Raw genomic sequence first — 15,945 nt, 5'->3', positions numbered from 1 at the left:
CACTCCCTGAGAGGAACAAGAAAAGTAGGAGGAAAGGAAACGAGAGGAAATAGCTTTGGGGTACTTCAATAAATGATGGAGGAAAATGCTTCCCTGCCTCCTGCAAAGCCAGGTTAGGAAGGGCTAAACCCTAGAATCAAAGGAACACTAAACCACCAAGTATTTTGCCTAAAACCACCAAATATTTTGCAGCTGCTGGGGGACAGGGAAGGAAACCACCGCAGATGAGTGGAACTTGCCATAAAATAAGGGCTTAGATAAAAGGCAGCTTTCTGCTGCTTTTAACCAGCAATTTCTGTTGTGCGCTTCAGCAGAACCACTTCTGTGCTGAGTCAGGTTCCTCAAGTGCAGCTTTTGCACAAGTGCAGCCGGACTTTTCTGTGTCAGTGGGGAAGAGGGAGGTGGTAGCATGGCCCCAGAGGAGTGGGAGAAGCCAAGGCTGTGCTCACAAGAGTGTGCTTCAGAGGATGCGTGTTGGCATCTGAAACTTCCCTGACCATGCACAGTGCTCTGCTCCCTAAACGCAGTCACTGAGGAAGAGTGAGGTGGTTCCTGGGTCACTGGGATAACACTTCATGCCCTGAGAGGGGGAAGCAGGCTCTGGAGAAATGATTTCTTGCATCTTTCCTAAAACTGAATGCAAAGGCACAGAGTCCAGAGTAGGGACTGTAGTGCATGAGCTACGCGGGTGGAAGCAGCTTGTGGCAGAGGATTTCCCTCTTCACAAACACACAGGCATTTCCTAAGGGCTTCAGTTGTGTCGTAGGTTAAAATACAAACTCTCCGGATACAGCTTCGGCATGGAGGAGCCCTCGGTCACCCTCCTCTCCTCGGCACAGTCCATCAAGTGTGGAGGAGAGCAGCCCAAGGCAGGCTCTCATCTCACAAAGGCAGGTTCTGACCAAGGCAGTGGCTGCTCAGCCACCAGAGAAGGCCAAAGCAGAAGAGCCGGAGCTGTGGGGTTTCCAGCAGAGCCTGTCCTAGGCAAGACTTTCAGGGCAATTTGTGGCATCAGTAGGAGCCATGTGAGAAGCTGCCTTTGGGAGAGAACCTTGCATGGATGTGTCAATCCTTGCATGGATGTGTCAATCCTTGCATGGATGTGTCAATCCTTGCATGGATGTGTCAATCCTTGCATGGATGTGTCAATCCTTGCATGGATGTGTCAATCCCTGCATGGACGTGTCAATCCCTGCATGGACGTGTCAATCCCTGCATGGATATGTTGATCCCTCTCCTCCTCACTAGGATCAGTGGGAAGTGTGTGTGCACTCAGAGGAGTTTCTGCTCTTCCTTACCTTCCAGGAGTCTCTGGATTCCCTGGAGGAAGGGAGTTGGTTTCTAGCCTTAATGGCTGTGCAGAGGCAGAGTGCTCCTCTCTGAGTGCTGCCAGGAGCCACCCCCTGCCTTTGTTCAAACGCATCTGGAAGAGATGCCCTGAGAGCAAGGGAGAATAAGCAAAGCCATGTCAGCACAGGTCTCCTTCCCCTCCCCTAGCAGCTGGCTCTGCACGCTGACGAGCACTTAACAGCGTGCTATTTCCATGGCAAACATCCAGACCACAGCTCGTTGCAGAATGCCTGGTTAATCTGGAATCTCTGGCAATGGAGCATGAGGACGGCTTCAAGAACTTGTTGCCTTGTGCTGTCCTGGGGTGGGAGCACTTTGTGACTCCTCTGGAACAGGCAGAAGGACTCAGTTCTCTGTTAAAGTGTGGCAGGTCCAAGAGGGAGCACCACGAAGGGCAGGCAGCCTGAAGTGCTGGGGCTCAGCAAACACAGGACCCATCTCCTGAGGAGCAAGGATGCCTGGAGAAAGGAGCAGCTACAGGCTCTGGTGGGATAAGGAGTCACCAGCAGTGAGGAATGTAGGTGGGGGTGTGTCCTGGGTTCAGTAGTGATTTGGAGGCTGCTTTTTTGCCACACTTGCCACCTGCACCATCAGCTGAGTGGTTTCCTGGTCAAAAGGACCAGTAGAGAATCGGTAGAGGTAGGAAGGTCCACACACTGGAAATAGGAATAGTTGGTACTGCTAAGTGCTCCCACTTGACCAGGAGAGGTTAACTTCACCATGAGAGAGCTGGTCTAATGGGTGATTTTAGTTACACACAGAGAGGCCAATTATTGTAGCAGGACAGGACAAGCTATGTTTTCAGCATCTAACCCAAAAGTTAATGGTGGAGAACACAATAGAATTGGTAGGCTGGGGTCAGTTTACTCCCAGGTAACAGACAGAGCCTGGTCCAAGAAGTATGACCAACACAGGCAATGCAGTTCCCAAGGTCTGACATAACTTGAGACAGGGGTGCAGCACAGGAACCCAAAACTCATGGTGCAGAGGTGTGAACAGGTAATGCAGAAAGGCTTTTAATTGTAAAGAAAAAACTCATGGCCTTGATGGAGAAGCTGTTTCAGCTTTGACAAATGTCAGACAGAGGTGTGTTACCACAGAGCAGCAGGGAAGAAGTGGCATCTATAACAAGCAGAGAATGGAAAGAGCCCCTGCATTGTGCACGTGCAGAGAACAAAAGAATAGGGCAGATAGTCAAGTCTGTGCTTGCAGCAGCAGGATTAAAACAGCTGGGAGAACAAAGAATGGAAGATTTTAAACCAGGGAATGTATTTAAGGCCATTAAAAGCAGATTTTATTTAAGGATTACCTGCTAATAGCACATTATGGCTACAAAGTCAGACAATCAAGGTAGAGAATGCTGAAACCTTAATGTCCTGTGTGCACACGTTCTGCTATCACGTAAACAAGAGGAGAGCCCAGCCCCTTGGGGTTCCAACTCAAGCACATCCTTCCACTTAACACTCCCTGTAGGAGGAGGACCAGGTAGTAACAGGCTATAATCATATAATGAGAGACAGGCCTATGGCACATGTTCTATGCTCAGGAGAGGAATGACGTCTTCCCTGGTACAACCGACTCCGGCAACCCCTCATCATTCCCATGTTTAAGGATTTCCAGCCCATCTGGAACGGGGAGTGTTTAGGTTAGAAATTAATTCAGCCCTGTCTAATTGGATCGTTTGCAGGTCTCAATGAAAGGGTTTTCGCGGCACCCAGCAAACGTTCCCAAAACCCTCATGGAGGATCCATGTCCTCCCATGCAGGTTTGGCCCGAGATCAGCAGTTAAGCATTTCCACGTTGTCCGTTCTCCCCATATGGTTCCTCTTTGCTGCGTGCAGGTAAGTGTGATGGGATGAACAGCCCAGTGACGTGAACTGGCTTGTGGCAGGACCTGCAGTGTCCGCACCCCAATGGCACAACCAGCTCCTCTGCAGGGCCCTGCCTCTGCCCCCCTTCCCTGGCCCAGCTCGTTGATACCAGCTCACCGAGGAGATGGGAACCTGCTGCATGCACACCTTCCGCCCCACGGTGACCCTTCTGTGTCCTGGACATGGGGCAAGGAGAGGTCTACAGAGTGCTGGTTTACCCCAATCTGCAACGGACTGCTCCGCTCCGGTTGTCGTCAGCGGATGTCGCGATTCATTTGGTTCACATCGATGCGTTCAGAAGGGAAAGGGCCCAGCGCCCTGTGCTCATGCCGCTGCGCGCTGCGGTCCCTCAGTGCCATCCTCACCTCGACGGGCTGATGGCAGTGCCGACCACAGGCAGTGCTAACCCAGCCAAAGAGCCCATCCCACAGCGCTGCTGTGAGGTATATAGGAATGATTCGTGTCCGCAACTTGAGTCCTTGTCATCATTGTACTTTGGGTGGAATCGAAAATCCTTGAAATCGTTGTATCATGTGTAGAATGTATAACACTGATTAGATTTTCCTGTCAATAAAATGATGAAAGAGAAGAAACAAAGGAATAATCCTTCTTAATCAAACTTTGTTACTTTAAGGGGTACTTTGTTTAACTGCTTGAATGCCTTAAGGGGGTTAGGTAATCGAGAGATCCATCCTGTCACAGGATGAGGTGAAACTTGTGTATTGAATAAGTAACTATATAAGAAATGGAATTTAGGGGGGCTAAAATGGTGGTTAAGCTTGTGATAGACATCCCCCGTTACTGCATTACCAAGGAATTCAATAACTCTTTAAGAAGTTTCTTCACCCGAAGACAAGACCCCAGCAACAGGAGGAGAGCAATGAAAAGGACCCACGGCGATATTCGGGTGAAGGAGACGACAGGATTGGCTGAAACCCAAGACCGAGGAGTAGAAGAGACCGTACCCCAGGAATGTCAGTGTGCGTCTTGGGTGCAGCGGAGACTCCGCGGCGCACCCAGCGCTGCTTGCTTATTGCCTCTCGGTATTAATAATTGTAATTAAAAAATTAATGAGATCACGGTCAAGGCGAAATTATTCTATCCCCGGGAAGCGCTGGGTCCTCATTCGGAGCCCCCTTCCCTCACCCCCCGCTCGCTGTTGGGGTCCTCGCCCTCCGCTCCCTCCCCGGCCCTCAGGGAGCCCGCGGGGCGGAGTCACGACGCGGCCTCTGAGGAGGGAGGTGCGGGCCGCCGTTGGCGGGAAGACTAAGCCCCGCCTCCTCCCCGCCCCTGTTTACGAATCAACCAATAGCTAGCGAAGAAAGGTGAAATTCATACCTGCGGTCCAATAGCGCGCAGCGGGGCGCGTTCCACGCGGCTCTGCCGGGTTCTGATTGGGAAAGCGGAAGATATAGGCGGTAGAGGCACCCAATAGCTTACACCTCCGAGAAAGACGTACCCAATGAGCGAGGCGCGGGGAGCCAACAGCACCGCCCCTCGCTATATAAAGCCGGCCCAGGAAGAGCCGTCGTTTTTGTGGCGCTGCCCGGACCCGTCGCGCGTCTGCAGCTCCCCCCGCGGCCCCAGCCATGGTGAGCGGGGACCCGGGGAGGGGGCTCCCGGTGCCGCTCCGCACGCTGAGGCACTGCGGGGTGGGGAGAGCGGGGCGGCCCGGCCGTGCCAGCGGAGGGGAGGAGGACGAGGGGCGGGCGGGACGGGCCCCGAGCAGCGCTGTCCCGGCCGGGTCGCGGCCCGCAGCGCGGTCTTGTCCCAAAATGGTGGCGGCTCCTCCGAGAACATGGCGGCCCGCGGCGGGACCCTCAGCCCCCGGCCGGGTCTGACCTGGCGGCTCCCGCAGAGGTGGCTCCGGGCCGGGCCTTCGGGAGCCGCCGTCTGGGCCTGGGGCAGCGCTAGCGCCCTGGGTCCGCGGCTCCATGTGCCGGGGTCCTCGGAGCGGGCAGCGCAGGGGGTGAGCTGCTGCGGTGCGCTCACGGGGACCTCTTGAGTATCCCAAGACGGGGGGACCACACGCGATCTGTCGTGGCAGCGGCAGCTTCCCTCGGCTGTGGTCTGGGGTGGTTGCGGAGGTCAGGGAGTGGGGCTGGTGGTGGAGGCTTCCTAAAGGACTTTGTGAGGCTGGCTGGTAATAAAGCGGAGGGGAAATGACCTTGTAAGGCAGGAGTCGGCCTTGGAGGGGGATCTGAAAGGCACGATAAGGAGCTGGGACCTCATAAACAGGGCAGAGTTCAGCTGTTGAGCTGTGTGGCCCAAGCAGGAGCTGTCAGTTGGGAGCATGGGAGCAGCGTGAGGTCCTGATCCATGTGCGTGTTTGCCGTGTAGATCTCTTTGGAAGGAGATTGTGGATGTCAGGAGGGCAGGAAGCAGATGCTCCTGGAGGGCTGTGAATGCACAGAAAGTATTTGCTGAACAGCAAATGCTTAGGAGCTCAGATACTGGAGGGTGCTGATGGCCTCTCCTTGCTCTTACTCTTCTGTGGGGGTTGTTCATTGCTCACGTTGTTAAAATTCAGCCCAGTCTGGTGGTAAGTGCAGCCCCTCACCTCTGCAGAGGAGGCAGCTTCCCTCGGGTTCCTCCTGAGGGAACCATCTTCCTCGTTATGGCACGTTGTTGAACGTGGTCAGAGCTGGTACAGCCGCTCTCATCAAACCTGGCTTTCCTCCAGCTTCACACGGATGCATCAGTGCTTTCCTTATGATGCTGGAGAGTGTGAGGGACCTAGAGCATGATCAGTGTGGCTGAGGGACCTGGGCTGCAGCCGCAGGAGCGGCAGCTACAGAAGAGGAGCCAGTGCTCTTGGGTTGGGCACATCATATAGCAGAAGGAGACAGAGACAAATAGAGTCTGGAGAGGTTTTGGAGACTGGTGTATTTGGATGAGAATGCCCTGCTGAACACTCGGGGGGGGGGGGCGGTCTGTGGTAACCCCCAGGATCTCTTCAGCAGGGCTGCTTCTCAGTTCACTGCTGCTTTGTACTGATGCAGGGAGTTACTCTGCCCCAAGGGTTGAACTTTGTACTTTGTTAGAGTAAACGTGCTGTGGTTGCAGTGTTGCACAGGCAGGACCTGGTTGGGGGCTGTGTTGCCCAAGTTGTACTTTCAAAGCCTTAAATGCTCTTTGGAATATGAATGCTTGCTGCTGCTTTGTGTAGTTTGATGGAGTGGGGCCAGTTCATTTGATGCTGGAAAGCATGACATGGTCCATGCATTCACCTTGCTTGGGCATGCTAGTCCATGCATGCTTCCTTTCAGGAACCTCCCCAAAGTGCTTAGAAGCTTCACTGACAAGGCTTAGATCACTGGTAGGACCTCAGTACAGCTGAGGATTCAGACCGAAGTGGTGCTATCACCTCTCTACTCTCTCCTGTTGCTGTAAGAAGGAGTGGCAGGCTGTCCTGCATTCCTGGAAGGCCTGATTCATTGCATGGCCCGCCTGCTCTGCAGCAGTGCAGCCGCAGTGGGCTGCATGCTCAGCTGCTGTTCTTGCCCAGGTCACAGTGTGGAGGTTGGCTGTCCTCTACCATTGCAGTACCTTGCCAAGCCACAGCCGTCAGCCTGGAGAGCAATGGAGCAATGGCTTTGGAGAGGAGTAGTGTGACAGCAGCCTCCAGCAAGCGAGCTTTGGTTGCAGGGGGATGTGGCTTGCTCTTCTGGGAGCTGTGTGTCTGCATACCCAGCTTGGATGGAGAGTTGCAGAACAGCACTTCTCAGCTCTTCAGTGCTGTGGTTGAGAAGGAGATGTGCTTTTAGCAAATACAGTGCTCAATTTCTTGGGGTTTCCAAGGAAGTCGAAAGGACTGTTCTGCTTTCTGCACTGACTTGTCCATGGACTGGGCAGTTCCAGGTCCTGCTTTATAGCTTGCTTATTCAGGGACAAAATTAATTGTATCCCCAATCATAGGGCTTGAACATAAATGTGACAACGCAAAACGGCCCCACATGCAGGCCCTTCTAGGATGTGTTTAACTTGCTCAAGCCCACATGGCAGATATCTTAGATGCCACGGATGGGCCAGGATTTAGAGATGCTTCCATTGTGGCTTGGCTTTTAATATTCAAAACCCTGTACTGAAATACTAAGGAGCTGGGTTGATGCTCTGGACATCAAAAGCAACTTCGGAATCCATCAGTTGATATGAGTGGATCCTTTTGCTGACATGAACAGTTTCCTACATAGCTGAAGTGAGGTTTGTCCAGTATTTAGGATTTTGGTACTCTGCATCCAGCAGTGTGGTGTGAGGCCTAATGTCCATAGCTTACCCTAACCCTATGAGGGCCTTTGCTCAGACTTTCTTACAGGATAGCCAAGTTCCCTAAAGTGATAGGGAGAATATTTCCCCCCCCTCCCATTTTATGTCTATTAAACAAAATGGCTCTGACTCTTACAGCAGGCTCTGCCTCCTCTGATGGCTTCCTTAGGTGCTCCTGGGGTGATGCTTCCCTTGACACGGAGGCCAGGGACAGGTGGAGTCATCAGGTTTCCTATGTATTTAGATAGTCTAAAGAGAGGAGTTGGCTGAAGGCTTTGGAGGAGTTGATCAAGCTCTTCCTGTCTGGGTGAGGAGCAACAAGCAGAAATGAGTTTGTAAAAATGACAGTGTCTAAAAGGGTCTTTCTAGGTGGAGCTGGGTGATGGCTGAAAGAGGCTTTTGTGTTCTGTTGTGTTTTGTGCCAAATGCCCCAACACCAAGACAATAAGGTTAATGTTTTAATAGCTGTGCAGTATAGGAGCTCAAGCTGTGCATGCTGAATGTTTTCTAAACAAGGAAGCTGCTGTTTCTGCTGAGCTGATCCACTGTTTCTCCTTGCAGCGTGAGTGCATCTCAGTCCATGTTGGCCAAGCGGGCGTGCAGATGGGCAATGCCTGCTGGGAGCTGTACTGCCTGGAGCACGGCATCCAGCCTGATGGCACCATGCCCAGCGAGAGAGCCCTCGGCGGGGGGGACGACTCCTTTAACACCTTCTTCAGCGAGACCGGCGCAGGAAAACACGTCCCTCGTGCTGTGTTTGTGGACCTTGAACCAGCAGTAATAGGTAACTGCAGTGACCTGTGTAAGGGACTGTAGAACATGCTGTAGGACTGGATTTACCTTCCATGGATTTTGACTTATGGGATCTGCTTAGTCCTGCAAAATGCTTTGGGCCTTTCTTTTTACTACATAAAGCTTGCCTATGTCTTCCTAGTGATGGGAGATACTTGGCTTTATGCTCATCGAGACTGGCAAATGTGCTCTCTGGAGCTCTAAAGAATTTAAATATTACCTTCTGCCAGCCTGTGAAATTAAATGGGTCTTCTGGATGTGCCCCATGCTTTTGCTATGCAGGGAACTAATTACAACTTCTTGAACAATATGGTATAATGGGTACAGCTGTCAATGGGAACCTTTTTGAAAGATAATACATATCATTAAGCAGATTTCTTCTTGAATGTTGAAATGATTCCTGTTCCCCAAACAATCCTCTGTACTCTGTAGCTTGAATAGTGCTTGCAGAAGAGTCTCAGTTGCTAGCCTAAATTGAGGGACTCCCATACATGCACTGCAGCTTCCTGCTGCCTTATCTTTGAATAACAATTGACTCTTATCCTCAAAGTCAGTTGTATCCCAGGCTCTGGCAACACTGGTTTACTGTTCCAACGTGATCCATGCATCAGCCACTGACCAGTGCCACATTCTGTGACATTGGCTCCACTGCCAGCCCAGTGTGAGCTCCCCACATTAACAAGACCCTTGTTCCTTGGGTCACAAATCTTGGTTTTGCTCTCTACAGTGTGTGTGCCTGAAGTAATTCTGCTGGAGCTGGTATTGTGGTTTTTGCTCTAAGTGGTGATGCGAGGCTCCCATAGAAGAGGCCTGTGTTGCTTTTATAGTTGGGGTGGTGATCTTTCTGCAGTACATAGAGCATTGGGAAGGGAAGATGAGTGAATAGACTTAAGCTACTCCGATGCACTCAAATGTGGGTCCCTTGTAACTTATGTTCATTGTAACACCCCAAACCACTTTTTGTGGTTGATAAAATAGAATGAAATCCTGCAGGAGGCTGTTGGGCAGATCGGGATGGTGGTGCTGGACTGAACTCTGAAAGGAGCCATATACTGATGTTGCCAGGAGCAGTTGCAAGCCTGACTTTGTTTCCCTGAGCCCCATGGCTGGTGCTTCCTCTGCTGCTGGCCAGGTGGTGGCTCTGAGCAACCAGAAAAGGCTGAGAAATGAGGTGAGGGAGAGCAGAGCTCTCACTGTGCCTCTGAAGGTGAGGAGCTGTTGTGTAGCTGGTAGAGTTCCAGCTCCTGCTAATGATGCAAGTGTAGTATGGGGAGATGGGCACAAGGCTGTCTTAAACACCTGGTGACACTAAAACTGATAAATCTTCCCCTTCCAGGGAGGGAGCCTTCTTTATTTCTGCCCTATTTGAAAGTTATGGATCAGTTTTCTGGGCAGGGTTAGCATGATTCTTCCCATTCATGCAGCATGTCCCTCTGCACTGAGGTTATGGAAAAACCCCATCTATTGTGAATACAGCAGCTCCGTAGCTGCCATGGGTACACCAGGGATTTCTGGAGTTTCTAGGTGAGTGCTGCTGGTGGTGAAAGCAGCAGCTGTGCTGTACATGTGCACCAACTCGGTGGATATGGTGGTAAAATCAATTCCACACAACTCTCATTAAAAATCTCCCCCAGACAGACTGAGAAGCATGAAGGGGCAAGCTTGGTTGGGACACTTTGTTCCAGCTCGCTTTCATAGTCCAGTGACTGATCCTCTGAACTCCTCAAGTTTTGTTACTTCCCTAGGACCACCTTGACTCACCTTGCCCCCAACAGCAATGTTTTTCTTCAGGTTCTGTATTTTCCCCTTTTATTCCTAGCTGTCTGTGATGACTTGGAGTGGGAATGCAGAAAGTCATAAGCACGTGTATTTTGAATGGGAGACTTTTTTCCAGATGGGATTTTTTTTGGTGCAGTCTTGGAAATAGGTTAAAATCCATGGCTTGCAGGGGCAGCTGCTCAGTCTGACTTGGTTCAAACAGGAGATGTATTTTCAGATCTTGACTTTGTCTTGCTTGTTCTTTTGCAGATTAAAAGGAATACATGCAAACAGCAACTTTCCCTGTAGCTAATACAGATCTTTGCTAAAATGACTGCTACTGCTGAACCCAGGACACACCTGGCTTTAATTAAAGGATGCAGTGCTGCATTAGCATACAACTCAAGAATGGCTTGAGCTAAACCAGAGACACAGCAATGCTGACTGTCTTTGTACCTTTCTGGTAGGACAGAGCTTTAGCCTGCTAGATGTAAGTGCATATTTCTGATAACTGTTGGAGATCATAACTCTGAACCATTCTCCAGATCTGTAACTGCTGGGGGATGCTGTGTGTGCATTTGCACAGTTTCTTTATAACGCAGCCATTGGTGCTGGAGCTTTTACAGCTCAGTATTTGAATAACTGAATAGCTCTACAACAGCATCTCCTGTTCCTTTTGAACCTTCTTCTCTACCCTTGGCAGAAAGTACAATCAAGGCAAAGAAGAGGACAAGCAAGCACTGTAGGTTCTGACAGCCTGCAGCTGCAGAAGCAATAAGGCAGCATCCTGAAGGGTTTGGAAAATAAGAGGGAAAGCAGTATTTCAGCTGCTGATCTTCAAAGTGGTCCTTAAGTTGTCTTCAGCTGTGAAAGAATGATTCTGCTGCTACAGTTCAGTCTTAAATTGCTCTGGCAGGTCAAAAACTTAAACTGATCAGTACAGTGAGACAATTTCTTAAGCATTAACTTCATTTTTGTCAGGTATTCAAGATTTAGATTATACTAAGTCCTTTGACACTTACTGGTAGGTAGAGGTCTGGCTGCATTTTCTCTCGAAGGGTTTAGGGACCTTATTCTGGACACCCTCAGAAGTCTGAAAAACCCAGTCTGGATAGAAAAGTAACCTGTAAAATTCATCTTGTCTCCCCAGATGAAGTTAGGAATGGGACATACAAGCAACTCTTTCATCCTGAGCAACTCATATCTGGTAAAGAAGATGCTGCAAACAACTATGCTCGAGGTCATTACACAGTTGGGAAAGAGATAATTGATCTGGTTCTAGAGCGGATCAGGAAGCTGGTAAGCCTTGTCTTTATGGAAGACTCTTGAAGCATCTTTCTTTGTCCTGTTTTACAGGATTTGGAAACTGGTTTCTTAAAAATTATGTAAGTTGTGCCTTAATTTATTCCATGGTAGGAGAATCTGTGGCCTTAGTCTGCATCTGGTTTTATTCTTGGCCTGCTGAGAAAGGTTGGATTATTCCTTTCAGATGCAACTTTCAAGTGGCCTAAAATGCTGATGAGGCACCCAGATCTCTAGTTTGATGTCCAACTTCAGAAAGCCAGGACTGAGAGTTGGGATTTGCATAGTTCCTGATGGAAAAGAATTGATCTCTGGCTGTGGCTCTTGCAAGGAATTTTAAACAGGAGTATTTGCTTCTGTGGTTTAGATTTATTTCCATTTCCTGATGTTATAATTTCTGAATTAATTTTATGGTAATAACAGTAGAAAAGGAATAAATCTCAGTAAGTTGTCAGTAAGGGATGTCTTGGGCTCCCCAGTACTTTGATCATGTGGCAGATCTATGAAGAGGTCAGTTTGGAAGGTTAGAGTTCCCATTTATAGGGCTGCTATGGATGTATTCAACCAAATCCCTGTCACAAAGGTAAGGGATTCTCATTGCACGGAAGTGCAGGGTGTCCCTCTGGTGTGTGTGTGTGTGTGTGTGTGTGTCACAATTCAGAGTCTTGTTTTGGGCTGCTTGATACTGACAGCTGTTTAAACGCCTGTTTTCTCTTTCAGTCGGATCAGTGCACTGGCTTGCAGGGTTTCCTGATTTTCCACAGCTTTGGGGGAGGCACTGGCTCAGGATTCACTTCCCTGCTCATGGAGCGCCTCTCGGTTGACTACGGGAAAAAATCAAAACTGGAATTTGCCATCTACCCTGCTCCGCAGGTCTCGACAGCGGTTGTTGAGCCGTACAACTCCATCCTCACTACCCACACCACCCTCGAGCATTCCGATTGTGCCTTTATGGTTGACAACGAGGCCATCTATGACATTTGCCGGAGGAATCTGGACATTGAACGCCCAACCTATACCAATCTCAATCGCCTCATTGGGCAGATAGTGTCTTCCATTACTGCTTCCCTCAGATTTGATGGTGCCTTAAACGTGGATCTTACTGAGTTTCAAACTAACTTGGTGCCTTACCCTCGCATCCACTTCCCCTTGGTAACCTATTCCCCAATTATTTCGGCAGAGAAAGCCTATCATGAGCAGCTCTCTGTGTCCGAGATAACCAATGCTTGCTTTGAGCCATCCAACCAGATGGTGAAGTGTGACCCTCGCCATGGCAAGTACATGGCCTGTTGTATGCTGTATCGTGGGGATGTTGTCCCCAAGGATGTCAACGCTGCTATCGCCGCTATCAAAACCAAGCGCACAATCCAGTTTGTGGACTGGTGCCCAACTGGCTTTAAGGTAAGTCTCAGTTACATCCTGGTTTTCTTTTTCTGGACTTCTCATGCGCTGTCAGGGGTTATTAACTTGTATTTTCTCCCTGAGATGCTCTGTAGGTGCCTGATTTGTATTTTTCAGTCCTTACACAGAGCTCTTTCCTTGGAAGTGAAACATTTTATTCAACTGCTGCTCTCTGACTTGTTTGATTGCAGTCACTGGAAAATACTACAGTGAAACTCATGGTCTCTTCTGCTTTTCATATAGGTTGGCATTAACTACCAGCCACCAACAGTGGTTCCTGGTGGTGACCTGGCCAAAGTCCAGCGTGCAGTGTGCATGCTGAGCAACACTACAGCCATCGCCGAGGCCTGGGCTCGTCTAGACCACAAGTTTGACCTGATGTATGCCAAACGTGCCTTTGTTCACTGGTATGTTGGAGAAGGGATGGAGGAAGGGGAGTTCTCGGAGGCTCGGGAAGATTTGGCTGCACTGGAGAAAGACTATGAAGAAGTGGGCACAGATTCAGTGGATGGAGAAGATGAAGGTGAAGAGTATTAAATGCAACAAAAGCAAATTGCAAGTCTTTGCCATTTTACTGCCTCTTCAGAAGTGGTGTAAATCATGTCATGTAATTGGAATAAACTTCTTTAATCAAGGCATTTGATAGTCTCCAAACACTATGTACGTTCATTATCTGCAAGTAGTCAGTAATCTGGGAGATAGAATTTCTTTCTGGGAAAGATAGCTGAATAAAATAGCCATGCTCTAGTTAGATGAGTTCTTGTCCTTGTGACATTGCTATTTGAGGAGCTAATAGTGCATATTTCCTCCCAGAATACAAGACCAGAATGTGCTTGAGTTTTTGCTGGAAGATTTAGCTACTTTTTTTTTCAAGGCTCTAAAGCTGGTGTGATGAGACAATGGGAACTAACCTTGTTACCCTTAAGGATGCAACACCTTTAAAACCAAAGGCTATTTGAGTTTAGTTTTCTCCTATACTTAGACTTAGCATGGGCTGATACCTTAAATGCAGTAACCTTGAAGGGGAGGGTGTCTGGAAAGGGTGTGCCACTTCACTGTCAGAACTTGTGTGGCCATTGCCCTGGTGGTAGTTTATCCTGCAAAAGGACCTGCAGTCCCTGTCTGCCAGCTTCTGTTGAGTTGCCTTTTGCCTGAAGCTGTCTGGGGTGGGATCTGCATTAGCTGGCCATGGTTTAACACTAGCTTCCCCTAAAACTAATTCTTTTTGAGGATTAGTTCATGGCTTCAGGTAGGAAAGCTGCCTTTCTTCTGCCTGCTTTGTAAGGGGATGTTAGAGGAGAGGCTTTGGCTAATCAGGTTATCTACAGGTGTGGACATCCTGTGTCTGAAACCTTCCGCATGGTCTGAGTGGGGCCTGGGGACACAGGGCAGTGATCCACAAACCAGATAACCTGACTATTTCCAACTCTGTCTTGGAGCTGGGTGACTGAGGAATCTCTCCCACAGAAGTAGCGAAGGTGGAATAGTCAAATACGTTGAGATGATGATTGACTACTGCATGTGATTACAAAACACCAAAGTCTGACTCCAAGGCTAGACTTTGAGCTGGAGAATTCTTCCATGTCCTATTTCAACTTTATTTATATTCCTTCTGATTTAATATCAGACCATGACTGGGGCCAAGTCTTGAAGCTGGAGATATGCATACCTACTGAGCAGGAGTCTTAGCTGTGGTATGAAAAATGCCTTAACTTCCTGCTGTATGGGAACCTCCTGTACTCAAGTAACACTGCAGTATTTGGCATCAAGTCATAAAGTGGGAACCTTTCCCCAGCCTCAGTTTTAACTGACTTGGGTGTACTTGTTCTTCTAGATGGGGGTATCTCTATCATTAACAGGCTGCTGCTGTTGATTGGAGGTCTGACAGAACAGCCCAGTCTGTAAGGGCTGACTGGCCATTTGCTTAGGCTGAAAGCTTGTTGTCCTGAATTAGTCATAGAATAGTTAGGGTTGGAAAGGACCTTAAGATCATCCAGTTCCAACCCCCCTGCCATGGGCAGGGACACCTCACACTAAACCATCTCACCCAAGGCTCTGTCCAGCCTGGCCTTGAACACTGCCAGGGATGGAGCATTCACAACCTCCCTGGGCAACCCATTCCAGTGCTTCACCACTCTAACAGTAAAGAACTTCTTCCTTAGATCCAATCTAAGAATTACTGTGCTTGTGTTCTTGCAGCCATTGGGTTGAGTCAGTCTGATTTGAAATTAATCTGACTTACTGGAGGTGGAAGTTACCAGCTTTATATAGATGGGTAGAACAACTTCAAGGCTTTATAACCTAGAGTGCTTCAGACTCTCTGGTCAGCCGTGGTCATTGTGCAGAATATACAAGTGCTGTGTGAATCACCCCAGGCATGTCCAGAGTTGCAGTGAGTTTGTCACTGGCTTCTGCTTATGTTTTTATGTTCCAGGGTAGATGTAAGTGTAAAGAATTTCCAGCTAACTCATTTTCCTACTTACTGGATGATTAAGCAAATGTGCGAGGCATAACCCAAGGATGGTCGTGCTCATTGCAAGGAAGATTGACTTCAGTGCATGCATTCATATTTTTAATGTAGTGGCAGTGCCTCCAAGAGGAATATGCAAAGGAATGTCCCATACCTTGCAGGTATCTAGAGCTTTGTGAAATGCTGCACTACTAGCAGAGCACAAGGAATGCTGTGTGGCTACAAGTGCACCATAACTTCCCTTAAAAGCTGTGTACTGGGGGTTGTGTAGGAGTGGGTTTCTCAGCTGGCCTTCACTGTGATCCTATAGCAATGATTTGACTCTTACCTGGAATTCCTTGTGTGTCATTTGAGGCTGACATGCTCCATTTCCTGCTATACTTTCTGGGGTTTTCTTTACTGTACATGGGGTTTATTCTTATTTAGGACACCGTTTATGTGATGGGATGTGGTTTGCAATGTGTCAATGCTTTATGTGGGCGTGCACAATGCCAAGCCTGCAGGGCACCACGCTCTGCAGCATCCTTGTCAAAGGTGTGGGCATGTTGAATGCTGTGCCTGGGCTGCCTGGGGATTCTCGGTGCAGGCAGTAGATCTGAGATGTGTTGTGCTCTTCCTTGTTAAAGCTAACATTGTAATGCTGCTTCCTGAAGATGGTCACCTGCAGTATGGTGAGCACCCACTGGTGGGAGGTTTGGTAAGAGATGCCACGTCGCTTGTGAGCTGTTGGACTGA

At 49.1% G+C, this 15,945-nt stretch overlaps 1 protein-coding gene across 1 annotated transcript; it reads left to right on the top strand.

The window, feature by feature from the left end:
- The first annotated feature begins 4,725 nt into the window (after window positions 1-4,725).
- Window positions 4,726-13,378, top strand: LOC134166869 (tubulin alpha-8 chain). Its single transcript, XM_062624940.1, has 5 exons — window positions 4,726-4,813; window positions 8,049-8,271; window positions 11,188-11,336; window positions 12,060-12,740; window positions 12,984-13,378. The coding sequence occupies exons 1-5, from the start codon at window positions 4,811-4,813 to the stop codon at window positions 13,275-13,277; spliced, it is 1,350 nt and encodes a 449-aa protein (XP_062480924.1). The 5' UTR covers window positions 4,726-4,810; the 3' UTR covers window positions 13,278-13,378.
- Window positions 13,379-15,945: the final 2,567 nt, after the last annotated feature.

The sequence above is a fragment of the Pezoporus occidentalis genome, unplaced genomic scaffold, assembly GCF_034315485.1.
Source record: "Pezoporus occidentalis ecotype Australia unplaced genomic scaffold, CSIRO_AGI_Poc_V1 ctg274, whole genome shotgun sequence".
Classification (NCBI taxonomy): domain Eukaryota; kingdom Metazoa; phylum Chordata; class Aves; order Psittaciformes; family Psittacidae; genus Pezoporus; species Pezoporus occidentalis.
The sequence above is the reverse complement of the archived record's forward strand: the minus strand, read 5'-3'. Positions and strand labels throughout refer to the sequence as shown.